Source organism: Panthera tigris, chromosome C1 (genome assembly GCF_018350195.1).
Source record: "Panthera tigris isolate Pti1 chromosome C1, P.tigris_Pti1_mat1.1, whole genome shotgun sequence".
NCBI lineage: Eukaryota > Metazoa > Chordata > Mammalia > Carnivora > Felidae > Panthera > Panthera tigris.
The window spans coordinates 24,869,942-24,884,878 of NC_056667.1; the positions used below are offsets into that span (position 1 = coordinate 24,869,942).

At 50.3% G+C, this 14,937-nt stretch overlaps 1 protein-coding gene across 4 annotated transcripts in view; it reads left to right on the plus strand.

Annotated features, from left to right (window-relative positions):
- The first annotated feature begins 2,737 nt into the window (after positions 1–2,737).
- AZIN2 (antizyme inhibitor 2) overlaps positions 2,738–14,937 on the plus strand; it is a 33,163-nt gene continuing 20,963 nt past the window's right edge. The window contains exons 1-5 of one of the 4 annotated variants that reach the window (XM_042993767.1): positions 2,756–2,873; positions 3,299–3,340; positions 3,532–3,704; positions 5,209–5,382; positions 13,759–13,931. In XM_042993767.1, the coding sequence (XP_042849701.1) occupies positions 3,600–3,704; positions 5,209–5,382; positions 13,759–13,931 (452 nt within the window). In that variant the 5' untranslated portion in view covers positions 2,756–2,873; positions 3,299–3,340; positions 3,532–3,599. Of the gene's footprint in view, positions 2,874–3,298; positions 3,341–3,405; positions 3,430–3,531; positions 3,705–5,208; positions 5,383–13,758; positions 13,932–14,937 lie in introns of those variants that run through there. The other 3 variants (NM_001293794.1, XM_015542157.2, XM_042993768.1) reach the window with 3 other exon arrangements.

The following is a 14,937-nucleotide window of genomic DNA, read 5'->3' on the forward strand; positions in this document are numbered from 1 at the left end:
AGGCTCTTTGTTCTGCTTCAACAACATGTCTTTGAGGGCTGTGCGCAGATAAGAGTGGTAGGTGAGGCTGGCAGGAGAGGAGCCACCAGCCTTTGGGTTGGATGCCAGCAGGATGACTGGGTGACTTTTGTTGAGCTGGGGCCAAAATACTCAGGCACTGGTTGGCAGGTAAGCATAAAGGTTGCATCAGGCTGGATAAGTTTAATACAGGCTCCACCTTCACTTGCTTTGTAACCCTGGGCAGGTTACCGAATTTCTCTGAGTTTCAGATTCCTCATCTGTAAAATGGGAACAATTATAGCCCCTATGATGTAAGGTTGTCAGGGAGATTCAGTGACATCACATATCCAGTAGGGAAAAAGATACATCCACAGTGTGTCTGTATCCTGTCCAGGTTATAGATTTTTCTGCTGTGACTACTAACCCTTGACAAATTACAAATGAACAGAGTGGATTCTAGCTTGTTTCTTCTTATCTTTATTGATTCATTCAGCAAGAATATTGAATGTGCCCATTATGTGCTTACTATGTACCAGGTGATGAAAAGAGCTAGTGAGGTGGACTTAGACCATAGTATCCAGGTACAGTCAGCTGTTCTCAAAGAACAACTAAAAAAAAAAAAAAAAGTACAGCCAAATTTGTTTGAGTGCCCCTCCTCTTCTCTTACTGTCATCTTTTCTTGAGGTCTCCCTTCGAGGTTTCTGCCATGGCTATGCTGGTCTACCCCCTCCCCATCAGTAGATGTTCAATTCAAAATAGATGTCACTAATTCATACTATGGTGCAAATGACTACAAATCTCTCAAAGCATGGACCTGCAAACGACCCATCCTGTAAAGCTGGCTGCCCCTGAAAGACTGTTCCTATGTATAGAAAGCAAGGAGGTTCCAGGCAGAAGGACCTAGAGAATTCATTCAGTCTGAACCCTCTCAGTTCACAGTGGGGTAATCAAACCAGGCACAAGTAACTTGGTCTAAGCAGGATGACCCAACCAAGGAGTCATGCAGCCAGGCTGAGCAGGGAGCAGAAAATGGCTTTTCCATACTCCATGGTGTACACCATATGTGCGCTAAGCACTTTCTGATTAGGTTGTGCAGAATGCCCTAGAGAGATACTGAGGCAGCACAAACACATACATTAGACCAAAAGCCCTTTGGCCGCACTGATTTGAAATGCTGCCCTCATTATGTATCAAATTATCCAATACGCAGAAGACTGTTCTACAGCTGTCTCTTCCTGCAGAGCACCATGATGTTTTAAAGTCCACAGCTTTATAACATATTTTGATACCTGGTAGAGGAAGTCCTCTTTTTTTTTTTTTTTTTTCCTCCAAGAATGTCTTGGCTGTTCTTATACAATCACTGCTTCAGATAAACTTTTAACTTCTTCTTCTCCTTTTTTTTTTTTTTTAAGTAGGCTCCATGCCCAACATAAGGCTTGAACTCACGACCCTGAGATTAAGAGTCACGTGCTCTACCGACTGAGTCAGCCAGGTGCTCCTCATATGAACTTTTGAAATCGCTTTTGAGTAACACTGATACTGAATCTTCTTCAGCACTTTTGTTTATACCAGTCACTGGGCACTCTGAGAAGTCAGGCACTCAATTCCTGCCCTTGGGAGCTCACAAAACAGCTGAGAAGTGTAACCAAACAAGAAGTGTAAAACAACAGGAATCTCATGCTTTGGGTAACAAGAGCCAAATGAGTGAGGGGGACACACAGATATAACCTTTGTGAGTTCCATTGTCCCTGCAGGCTAGGAAGGTCATGGGAGGCTCAACAGGGAAGGTGACATTATAGTGAGTGTACTTTGATAGGTGAACAGGAGTTTGTCAGGTATAGAAGAGAAGAAATGTTTTGAGTTGAGGAATTCAGAGAATGCTTCCTGGAGGAGACATTTCATTTGAGAGGTGAGTAGGCATTTGCCCCATTCAGAGGGTGGGATGAAGGAAGGGATTGCCCTGAGCTGGGAAGGTCACAAGGAGGCTCTCTGAAGACATGTTAGCTGGGTTTTGAGTTGGAGGAATCAGAGAAGATGCTGGAAGAGGTTAATTAAATAAAAAGGATTTTATTAGAAAAGGAGATGACAAGGAGATGACATTTGACCTGGGCGTTGAGGGTTGAGTGAGCAGATCACCAGGGGAGAGGAGAGTGGAGGTCGTCACAGAAAAGATTTCCCGGAGCAAATAGGAAACCTCCTGGCTTCCTGCCCCTCGCTAACATCCAAGATCCAGGATCTAAGCGTCCCACCGCGTAGGCGCTGGGGATTCTGAGGCGGCGGCCCTGCAGTTGCCATTTCCCAGTGTGGGGAGCCGCGAAGCCAGCTCCGCTGGGAGGGCTGAAGCTTACACAGGTTTGCGAAACAGGGTGGCAGAGCTCAATGCTTTTTGTCGGAATCGACCAATGGGATGGCGGCACCCGGTTGCCAGGGCTACAGAGGGGGCCGAGAGGGGCGGGGCCTGGGCCCAGGGGCGGGGCCCGGGCGGGGCTTATATAAGCGGACGGCAGGCTGAAGGAGGGGCGTGGGGTCGGTGGCTGCTGGGCGGGCGGGGCGCAGGCCGCGCGGCCCGAGCCGGGGGGGAGAGGGCGAGCGGAGGCGCCGAGGAACCGATTCACTCGCTGGGGAGACCTATGGGCCGAAGCCGTGTAAATGCGTTTTAAGGCGAGTGCGGGGAGTGGCTCGGGGAGCCTCCGGGAGCGGGCGCCCTCGGCTCCAGTGCTGACCTGTCCCCGGCCCCCTTGCCTCCTCTCAGCAGGGGCCTCGGCTCCGCAACTGCCACTCCTCCTCGGGGTGTTGCACAAGTTTCGAGGTCACCGGCGACCCCCCCTAGCAGCGCGCCTGGCTCTGGCCCCCGCGAAGGAGGACCGGGCTTGGTAAGGCGGGGTGGGGGGCGGGTCCTCGGCCCTGCACTCGGGAGGGCTCACCAGGACAGAACCTCAGCCTTCGGCTCCCTCCCGGGAGCCTGCGACCCCCACCCACCATGTGGCCCCATGCACCCTTAGAACCCTAGCACGTCAGGACCAGCCTGGCCCTCCATTTCGAAACGGTGAAACTGAGGCTAGGGAGTACCCAATGTCACGCAGCAGAGGGCAGACTCGAACCTAAGCTCTTGCTCTCGGGCTGAGACTCCTTGGTGGGGCCACTCTCTTAGTTGGGCGTGGTCAAGACTGAGGGTCCCCTGAAAACTTCCCCACTGGAGCTTCTTGGCTTTCCTGTACCCTCTCGTTCTTTCCCTTTTTGCTAAAACCCGAGTTTCATGACTGGAAAGGACCTCCAAAATAATACATTCATTTTACAGATTGGGAAACTGAGGCTCGGAGAGGCAGTGAATGACATCTAGGCATGTAATGCCTTGTCGCAGTACAGGGTTCCTGATCGTCCCCACACTTCCCAGTGAACTCAAGCTCCCCAGGCTTGTGCTGGCGGCGGGTGTGACAGGACTGAGAGCCCTGGCTTGGGGGAGGTCAGAGAGGGCAGCGGAGGGCAACCCCCTCCAGCAGCTCCCTCACTCTACACCTCCCCTCCCTGCAGTGTGTTGCATACTTTCTGAGGCGGCGGGGCTGCGGCTCCATCCAGCCCATCGGCTCCTCCTTCTCGGCATGGCTGGCTACTTGAGCGAAACGGACTTTGTGATGGTGGAGGAGGGCTTCAGCACCCGAGACCTGTTGGAGGAGCTCACTCTGGGGGCCTCACAGGCCACCACGGTGAGCCGCTGGGAGCGGGGGTGGGTCCCCTGTTCCCTGTGCAGGCCCAGCTGCCTTCTCCGAAAGGACTTCTCAGGCCTTCATCTTCCCTCACTTATTTGGTGTTCAGTCCTTGCTGTTGGCTGGAGACGGGCTCATTGTATCCCCATTTCCTTGTCTTCGTCCCCAAACTTTGCCCTTCCTGCCTGCCCTGCCCTGATGAACCACCACCACCACCTACCCAGCCTTCTGGGTCAGAAACCTGGGACTCCTGCTTCCCCCACCCACACCCCTCTCATTGGCGCGTCACCAAGCTCTGACCACCACCTGTGGTCTTCCGAGGCCCTGGCTTTGTAGATCAGGCCTCATCTCTCTAGAGGCCCTCTAACCTCCTCCCTGCCTCATCCTGCCTGCTCCCACTTTATCACGGCCACGCTCAAACTCAGAACTGTTTGGCGGTTCCCCGCGACCAGCAGGGCCAAGCCAGAACTCTCTGTCTTCACAGTCCCTCTCCCAGCTTTCCCCACCATCTATCATGCTCCATCAGAGCCCAACCACTGCTGGTATTTTCCCCAGCGATGCCATGTGCTCTGTTGTTGCCCCATTTTCCTGGGCTCTTCCCTCTGCCTGGAATGCCCTTCTGCCGGCCTCTCTCGCTCTGTTTCTGTCCTTCCTCATTACTCATCAGTGTTACTTTTTCCTACTCTCCCAGGCGGATTTTTTATGTCCCTTTCTCCGTGGCTTCCACTGCCTTCTGTAGGAACTCCAGTCGAGTTTATTGGACGGGCTTGTAATTTCTTAAAGGGTTTTTTGTTCTCTTCAAGACCCAAGCCCTATCTGGTCATCTCTGTCCCTTAGCATAAAGTCAGACACCAAATGGGCTTCAGTAAAAAAGTCTCCATAAACAGGAAACTGAGTCCCAATGAGGGTTGAAGTGATGCTGTCTCACCCACAGTCTCATTCATGTTCAGCCCTCAGCAGATCTGCTGCCCAGCTCACAGGCATGGGTTGCAGTGCCGTGGAATTAGCTCAAGGCTTCAGCGACCACCTATATGTGGAAGACAGTGGGCTGCAGGCCATAGCTTTGGCCCACAGGGATTTATCAGATGAATGTGTACACGGTTCCGATACTTTGGAAGCGTGTGCAAAATGCAGTGAGAGCATTAAAGGCAGAATTGCTTTATTGGTTTGGGGGAGGTGGCATTTGAGCTGAAACTTGAAGGTGGATTGCCTTTTCGGAGAAAGGGTCTTCTGCGTGAAGGGCACGGTGGGAACCAGAGCTTGGAGTTGGGAAAACACTCCAGCTTGCAGCTGGAGCTTGAGCTGTAGCGAGGGGAGGGGCTGGAGCTAGATCACAGAACCCCTGAACGCAGGCTGAAGAGTCTGCCTTTTGTGCAGAGACTTTTAGAGCAGTGTGGCTGTGGCGGAGCCGGGCTCAGGCTCGGGACAGGTACCTGGGAGGACCATAGATGGCCCGTAGCAGGAGGGGGCTGAGCGGGGCCTCACATTTACCCTTCTCGTGCAGGGTGATGTTGCTGCCTTCTTCGTGGCCGACCTGGGTGCCGTCGTGAGGAGGCACTTCTGCTTTCTGAAGTGCCTGCCGCGGGTCCGGCCCTTTTACACTGTCAAGTGCAACAGCAGCCCAGGTGTGCTGAAGGTCCTGGCCGAGCTGGGGCTGGGCTTCAGCTGTGCCAACAAGGTGAGCCCGTGCCCCCCACTGGCGCACTGCCCCTCGCTGCCTACTCAACACACACATGGCTGGGCTGCTGCGGGTGCCCCCCCCCCCCCCGCCCCACCCCGGGGAAGCAGGGGTGGCCTGCAGTTGGCCCCTGCCCTCTGGGAAGGGCCACCCACTCGGGAGGCGGTTAAGGGATGAGGGAGGGCAAAACAGGCATGGAAGTTCTAAACTGGAAACTTGTGTGTCTCTGGGTAGGTGGGTCACCTTTTCAATGGAGATTTTCAAGCTTCTTGGCCTAGAGCTATACATGGTATAAAATGTTCGATTAAAGTGAAACAAAACGAAAACACCTTTTATCATTATTTGTTTGTTTGTTTTATAGTCTTATTAATGTGTGACAGTACATTTTCTCAACTATTCCTTTGAGAATTCTGTTGTGTTGCCCATTTTGCTGCCCTTCTAATTCGATTAATGCTGTTGTCTTAATCGCCTCTTGCTGTCTCTAGATTTATTTTGCTTATTTACTATCATTCTCTAGTCGTTGAACTACGATGTGCTGGTCAGTGTGTAAGTTGGGATGGCAACACAGTGTTGAGCAAGCCAGGCTCCCTTGTCCCAGAGTTGAGAACGCTTAGCTTATCATTTTCATCCTGTTCTTAGTTGATAAAAGCCTTTAAGCTATAAAATTTTCTTCAGAGCATAGCTATGGATATATTTATTCATTCAGCAAACCTTTTTTGAGCAACTATCATGGGGCCAAGTCCTATTTCAGGTGGGGATTTAGAGAGTGAATGAAACAAACAAAACAAAAAGGCCCCTCTTTCATGGAACTTGCTTTCTAAAAAACAAGTTCAACAATGAAAATCTATATTATTTTATAAGATGGTCGATGCTACGGGGAAAATTGAGGTGGGGAAGGGAAGTAGGAAATGTTGGGAGGGAGGATTATACTTTTATATAGTTTGGTCAGGGAAGGCTTCACTGACATTTGAATATAGACCTGAGGGAAGCAAAGAGTCAAGCCAGGTGGAGAACTGGGGGAAGAACATTCCAGGCAGAGGGGACAGAAAGTGCAAAGGCCCTGAGGTGAGAGCAAACCCGGTGCGTTGTTGCTTTGTGATGTTGTCATTACTGTTATTTAAAAAAAATTTTTTAAATGTTCATTTATTTATTTTGAGGGAGGGGGAGAAGGGCAGAAGGGGGGTGGAGAATCCCAAGCAGGCTCTGCATGGAGCCTGAGGCAGGGCTCGAACTCACGAACTGCAGGATCATGACCTGAGCTGAAATCAAGAGTCAGACGCTTAACCAACTGAGCCACCCAGGTGCCCCATTACTGCTATTTTTTTAATGGTTAGTAATGATTATTTTTAGGGGAACTCCTTTTAAACCCTTGTCAGTAATATGGCTGGGAATTCGTGGATCAGTTCTAGCAGTTTTTTGGTGGAATCTTTTGGGTTTTCCATATAGAGTGTTATGTCATCTGAGAAGAGTGAAAGTTTGACCTCCTCCCGGCCGATTTGGATGCCTTTTATTTCTTTGTGTTGTCTGATTGCTGAGGCTAAGACTTCCAATACTATGCTGAATAACAGTGGCGAGAGTGGACATCCCTGTCTTGTTCCTGACCTTAGGGGGAAAGCTCTCAGTTTTTCCCCAGGGAGGATGATATTAGCGATGGGTCTTTCGTTATACGGCTTTTATGATCTCGAGGTATGATCCTTCTTATCCATACTTTCTTGAGGGTTTTTTATCAAGAAAGGATGCCTTATTTTGTCAAATGCTTTCTCTGCATCTATTGAGAGGATCATTTGGTTCTTAGCCTTTCTTTTATTGATGTGATGTATCACATTGATTGATTTGTGGATATTGCACCAGCCCTGCATCCCAGGTCCAAATCCCACCTGGTCGTGGTGAATAATTTTTTTAATGTATTGTTAGATCCGGTTGGCTAATGTCTTGTTGAGGATTTCTGCATCCATGTTCATCAGGGAAATTGGTCTGTAGTTCTCCTTTTTAGTGGGGTCTCTGTCTGGTTTTGGAATCAAGGTAATGCTGGCTTCATAGAATGAGTTTAGAAGTTTTCCTTCCATTTCTATGAACAGCTTCAAGAGAATAGGTGCTAATGCTTCTTTAAATGTTTGTTAGAATTCCCCTGGAAAGCCATCCAGCCCTGGACTCTTGTTTCTTGGCAGATTTTTTTTTTTAATTTATGAAAAAATTTTTTTTTAACATTTGTTCATTTTTGAGAGACAGAGTGTGAGTGGGGGAGGGGCAGAGAGAGGGGGAGACACAGAATCCGAAGCAGGCTCCAGGCTCCGAGCTGCCAGCACAGAGCCCAACGCAGGGCTTGAACCCATGAACCACGAGATCATGACCTGAGCCGAAGTCGGGTGCTCAACTGACTGAGCCACCCAGGCGCCCCTGGGAGATTTTTGGTTACTAATTCTATTTCTTTACTGGTTATTGTCTGTTCAAATTTTCTATTTCTTCCTGTTTCAGTTTGGGTAGTTTATATGTTTCTAGAAATTTGTCCATTTCTTCCAGATTGCCCAATATATTGGCATATAATTGCTCATAATATTCTCTTATTATTGTTATTTCTGCAGTATTGGTTGTGATCTCTCCTCTTTCATTCTTGATTTTATTTATTTGGGTCCTTTCCTTGTTCATTGTGATCAAACTAGCTAGTGGTTTATCAATTTTGTTAATTCTTTCAAAGAACCAGCTCCTGGTTTCATTGATCTGTTCTACCATGTTTTTGATTTCTATGGCATTGATTTATGCTCTAATCTTTATTAATTCGTGTCTTCTGCTGGTTTGGGGTTTTATTTGCTGTTCTTTTTCCAGCTGTTTAAGGTGTAAGGTTAGGTTGTGTATCTGAGACCTTTCTTCCTTCTTTAGGAAGGCCTGGATTGCTATATACTTCCCTCTTATGACCGTCTTTGCTGCGTCCCAGAGGTTTTGGGCTGTGGTGTTATCATTTTCATTGGCTTCCATGTGCTTTTCATTTTCCTCTTTAACCTCTTGGTTAGTGAGGAGGATTCTAGAAGGGGGCCCTGGAGGAGAAAGAAGGAGAGCTAGCCTGGGCAGGATGACAGGGGTAGGAAGATTCTGGGTGGGAAAGAGGTGTGCACCATGGTGGAACAGTGAGAATGAGAAGGTTAACCTTTATCAAAGACGAATGTTCATGCTCTTAGTGAGTGAAAGCTGAGTCCACCCCTATTGTCACTGCAAAGCCCCTTTGCGTTAGCACTTGCTTTGCACACCTAGTTTCGTGCGTGTGTCACATGAAGGGAGGTGCATGGGGAGAGAGATAGCCATTTTACAGTTGAGGAAACCATCGGCCAGCCACGCACAGCTTGACGGTAGCAGGACCAGGACCCCCCCCTGCAGCACGCTGGGGGCTCTGCTCCCAGAGAGGAGGAAGGGGATCCTTTTCCAGCCTTCTCAGTCTAGGGTCAAGGACCTCCTGTGCATCTGGAAACCCAGAGGTGGTACACTGTGCTTGGCCCTCTGGCTCAGGGCCGGTCTCCACAAAGAGCAGAGTTGTGGGGTGTTAGGGCTCAGAAGGATCCTGAAGTCCACAGGGACATTAAAAGCATGTACCGTTGCTGAGTGCTTCTGTCGGGCCAGGCACTTTGCTGAGCGTTTTCTGTAGGTGATCTCATTTTATTATCGCAACAACCCTGTGAGGTAATTATTATTACCCTGATTCTGACAACAGCCCTGTGAGGAAGCATTTAACATACGGGAAAGGAGGCACAGAGGGTGAGGGACTCACTGGCCAGTGGCCGCTTGAGTAGGGCCAGTGGCAGGGGGGTGGTCTCCGGCTCTCTCACTGCATCTTTCCATTGTCCTTGGGGAGAGGATGGCAGAGCTGGGCCCCAGCTGGTGACCATTGCTTTAGCTAACGAGTGGGCTGGGAGAGGCCAAGGCCCCTCCCCGCAGGCGGGAAGATCACTAGCCTTTGGGTACATTCACTGAGAGGTGGCTCTGGGATGCACAGCTTTTCTTGAAAGGCCAAGGCTGCCCTCTTCTGGTGGGACATCACTAGTGGCTACGCCTGACAGCTCCACGCCTTGGCCAACGTTGACGGAGGGTTGACGGAGGGCCGAGGGTTGACGGAGGGCTGGGTGTGAGCGAGGGCCGGGTGTACAGTTATGCAACAGACAGGTCAAGGGCACAGGCCACGCCTCGCGTGGGGCTACGGTCCACCCACCCACCTTCTCAAGGACCTTCTGTCACTTCCCCTGCCCCCATCCTGCCTTCTCTTGCAGTCTCTATCAGCATCCTCCCATCTTAAAAAGCCTTCCCGGGACTCCATACCACCCCCCTGCCCGGTCCCATGCTCCCACTTGACGGCCAAACAGAGCTGTCTACACTCGCTTGTCTGCGTGCACCTGGCTCTTTGCTTTAGCACCTGCATCTGAGCCACTGCTTCCCCACTGCCACTGTCACTACTCTGAGGAATCTCCTCTTACCAACGTCCCCAGAGATCTCCAGGATCCAGTAAGCACTTTATTTTCAACATTCACTTTGAATTATTCAAATCACCCGTTGATTCACTTACACACACACGTAGGCCATTGGCTTTATGTCTCCAGAGATAATCACCATTATGAGTTTGAGTTTGGTGGGTATGTGGTACTTAAAAAATACTTACAAATATGATCCATAGAAAATATACAAAATATAAAAGATATTTATGTGGTGGGTACTGTGTCTCAATAGCTTTAAACTCAGCAGGTGTTGGAAATCTGTCCATGTTGATGCATTTAGACCTTGTCGGGGACACAGGTCCTCTTATTAGCTTGATTCTCAACAGCATTCAGCACAGTGACTGTTTGTTTTTGTGATAATAACACTTAATGTGAGATCTACCCTCTTAGCCAATCTTCAAGGGTACAATATAGTATTCTTAACTATATAGGCAGAGTTCTACAGATCTCTAGGACTTAATTCATCTTGCAGGACTGGAACTTTATGCCCACTAAATAGCAATTCCTCATTTGTGACATTCTTTTTAAAAAAACTCAACAGTCACCTATGCTCCCAGTTGTAAAGCCTTCAGCAGCAAATCAACTGATGGGGGACACAGCTCCGCACCTGCCCCACCTCGCACGGGGCGCCTCTGACACCCGACACCCTTCTCCTGTACAGACATGAATTGTGAGGCAAGGTTTGCTGTGATGGGAGTGATGTTATAATCTGTGTATCGTTCCCCCTCTTCTGGACGCATTCTTTCTCCTTCCCTCTCCATAGGTCCCAGGTGCTGACTTCCTGCTCTCAAAATGGGAGATTCCTCTGGATTCTGTCTCAGGCTCCCTTTCTCTTGTAAACTCTCCTTCCTCTTATGGAATTTCATCTCCTTCCACGGCCCTGAATACCATCAATGTGCCACCACCTCCCGCATTTTGATCTCCAGCCCAGACCTTCTATCCAGCAGCTGACTTGATACCACAGGGTGCCCGGAACCCGGGTGTTTAAATGTGCTCATGATCTCCCCCTTCGAGAAGGGCCCCTCGGCCTACAGGGCGTGGAGTCAGACATGCCCACATTGCAATCCACCACCACGCTTGCCAGCCCTGCCTCCAGAGCACAACTCCCCCATCTGTTACCTCACCCAGGGCAATGGTGACCGGTCCCTCCAGAATCCTCTTGGCCCTTCCTGAGCCCTGAGTTCACATGGTAGCCAGAGTGATACGCATTTAAACCTTGCATTTAAAATGCAAATCTGACCATGTCGTTTCCCCTCGTGAAACCCTTCAAACGGATTCCCGTGACTCGCAGGGTAAAATATAAATCCACATCAGCCCACCCCCCTGCAGCCTTATCTTCCCCCACTGCGCTCCCCCTGCCCAGGCCCCCCCAGCGCTCTCTCTTCCTTGACTAGGCCGAGCACATTCTGCCTCAGGACATCTGCACGGGCTGTCTCCTCTACCAGAAACATTCTTTCCTTCCTTTTCCCCCTGGATATGACCTCCTGTGGAGCTCAGCTTAATTTTCTGACCCTCAGAAAAGCTGTCCTTCACTCCTCACACCTGGGTCTCACCATCCCACTTTCCCCAACCTGAAAGCTTCACAGGGTCAGAGACTTTATTTTACTCACCACTTGTTTTCTTTAGCACCAGTCATAGAGGCTGGCATGTTAATAGATAGTCAGGAAACACTTGTCAACTCAGTATTGAGGTTGAATTTTCCATTACAGTACTGTGGCCAGGAACTGGTGTAGGCTAAAGTCTGGCAGTCCTGTCAGCTTTGCCACTCGAAAGCTGTGAGACTTTGGACAAGTCACTTAACCTCTCTGAGCCTCTGTCTCTGTTTCCTGTCTCATAAGATTACTATGAGGATTAAATGAAAATGTATATAAAATATATTTTTTAATGTTTTTATTTATTTTTGAGAGAGAGAGAGAGAGAGAGAGAGAGAGAGAGAGACAGGACATGAGGAGGGGAGGGACAGAGAGAGAGGGAGACAATGAATCTGAAAGCAGCCTCCAGGGTCTGAGCTGTCAGCATAGAGCCCAATGCGGGGCTAGAACTTGTGAACCACAAGATCATGACCTGAGCTGAAGTCAGATGCTCAATCAATTGAGCCACCCAGATGCCCCATGTATATAAAATATTTAATGCAATGACTGGCATATGGTAATCCTTCAATGAGTAACAGTAGTTACTGTTTAAGTATAAGTATATATATCTAAGTATATACTGTTTAAGTATAATCGAAGCTAAATCCCAAGTCCCAAATTGCTACCATTGCTTCTTCTCTTACCTCATGTGGTGAAGCTGGGAGCAAAAACACGTTTTCATGTCCACTCAGACTCAGGGTCTTTGAAAGCAAGCTGTGACGGCTGCAACGCCAGCCCTGTCCCACTTTGCTCCTTACTACCTGTGTTTCTGCAGGCAGGTGGAGTCCTCTGAACTCGATTTTGTCCTCTGTAAAATGTGGCCAATAAATACTTCATAGGACAGTTACTGGCATCACATGGGATAACTCACAGTAGTACCTCGTGCTGAAAAGTTGCTAAATTTACATTAGAGTCTTATTATAAATTTTTTTTTTAACTTTTATGTTTGAGGGACAGAGAGAGACAGAGAATGAGCAGGGGAGGGGCAGAGAGAGAGAGGGAGACACAGAGTCTGTAGCAGGCTCCAGGCTCTGAGCTGCCAGCATGGAGCCCAATGCGGGGCTTGAACCCATGAACTGTGAGATCATGACCTGAGCTGAAGTCAGACACTTAGCCGACTGAGCCACCCAGGCGCCCTTTGAGTCTTATCAAAAACTCAGAGTGGCTAAAAACGGCCCTGTGCCTGCTATAGCATTTCAGAACTGGCTTCCTCTTGACTTCCTTCCCTTAATCATGGAGAGTCAGACTTGAGTTTGAAAGCTGGCCCTGCCTCCTTGTTGCTGCATAGCCTCTCTGAGTACTAGTTTCTTTCTCTATAGAGTGGATCCAGTGCCCCTCTGATGATGGGGTTATTCTAAGGGGTAAATAAGATAGTTAATCCAAAGCAAGGGTTGGCAAACCATGGATGGTTACCACATCCAGGCCACTGCCTGATCTTGTGATGCTTGACTGGGTCACATCCACGCTCGTTCACTTATGCACTCTCTCTGGCGGCTTGAGTAGTTGTCACACAACCTACATGGCCCACGCGGCCTAAACCATTTGCTCACTGGCCCTTTACAGAAAAGGTTTACTAACATCGCATTCGGTGCCTGCTTGTGGTGGGCGCTCAGTGACGATGGCTGCTCTCATCATCATCACTGTCTGTACCATGAATGCAGCAATCTCGTGGAACGGTGTTCCGTAAAAGTGAGGAAGATGAGGCCCCTCCGGGACAGGGGCTTGCCAGGGTCCCCCGGCACAGTGGTACGCGCACAGCAGGACTTTGGATGTGGGATGACTTGGTTCGGTGAACTCTCCACCACATCAAGGGATATTCTTTAAACGTTAAATCTGTCAGGAAAATGTGTCACATGCCTACTGTCAGGGCCGTTATGACTCCATGTCATGTCTTTGTGTGAATTAGGAAATATATCCCTTAAGACAGTTGTTGTGATGAATACACTGATTTTGTCAGGATGAGAGGCTTTACTGCCGGGAAGTTGTAACAAATATATAAATCTACCATATGTATCCTCTGCGGATGGGACGTCCCCCCCCTCAACTGCACAGTGTGCTACCTGCGTGGCTGGCTGTGGCAGCCTTGCCTGTCCGAGAATGGTGAACCAGCGTGAGTCCCGATTTTCATGTCTCTGTTGTGTGAAAATGAGGCCCCCTTCTTATGGACGTCCCCATGCGTAGCTATGACTTTGCCCCTCGTTTGTGTTTCTCGGCTTCTGTGGGCCCGGTGGGCCCTGAGCCTCCTCACCTTCACCTTTGGGACCCCACAGGCAGAGATGGAGTTGGTCCAGCGTATTGGCATCCCCGCCGGTAAGATCATCTACGCCAACCCCTGTAAGCAAATTGCACAGATCAAGTATGCTGCCAAGCATGGGGTCCGGCTGCTGAGCTTTGACAACGAGCTGGAGCTGGCAAAGGTGGTAAAGAGCCACCCCAGTGCCAAGTAAGCCGAGGACCGCTCACGTGGGGGGCTGGGCCGAGTGTGAGGACAGCGGGCATGGGCGGGGTAGTGGTGGAGCAGAGGACCCTGCCCTGGACCCGGCCACACTCACGGGAGGCTGGGGCGGGCACTCCTGGACTGGACCCAGCATGCCAGGGCCTGACGAGGACAAAGGCAAGAATAACCATTACAGCCCGAGCAGAGCAAAGCCCACGGTATTATGGAGGTCAAAGTCGCGGGCCGAGAGCAACAGGGGGTGGTCAGGAAAGCTGCGCCAAGGAGGTGGCATTTGAGGTGCGCCTGAGGGGTGAAAAGAACTAGGAGGGCGCACAGACAGTGCATCAGAGTGAACTGCTGAAGCAAGGAACGCATGGAGGTCGGAAACAGCAGGGGGCGTTTGAGACATGAGCAGGAATTTGGTGTGGCTGGAACATACCATGTGTGCGGGGCGAGGGCAACAGTGAATGTTGGTCAACACGGTCACAGGGCAGGGGCCTGGTGCAAATGGGCTCTGGCAGGGGTCAGGGCTGGACATTCTGCTCGGGCTGTGGCTTGCACGTGGTCACTTGAAACCCTGGGGATTCCAGGGAGGGCCTCCTCGGGATGATGGGGAGGCCAGGTGGCTGGACCACTCTGGTTCACCCAAAGCAGCTTTCATTTTGTCTGTTTTAAATGATATTGGGGTTCTCAGTAAGACTGTGTTTAAAAAGTGGTGCCTCTCATGCAAGAAAAGTTGGAAAAGTCCGGCTGGTGTGGAGGCTGGTTGAAGAGGCGGAGCTTCTGGAGAGGACTGAGGAGGTCGGGACCAGGGCAGGGGCCTAGGGATGGGCCCAGGGACGTTCAGAGAATGGACTTGACAGGCCCTGGAGGCTGACCGGCAGTGCAGGGACATGAAGGGGTCAGGGACCTGCGGGGCGGGCAGCTCTGAGTTTACACCCCTTTTCTCGGAGAGGACGTGGCTGGGGTAGGGGGAGGTGGGGTCCACCCGGCAGAGGTACCTGTCTCCTCA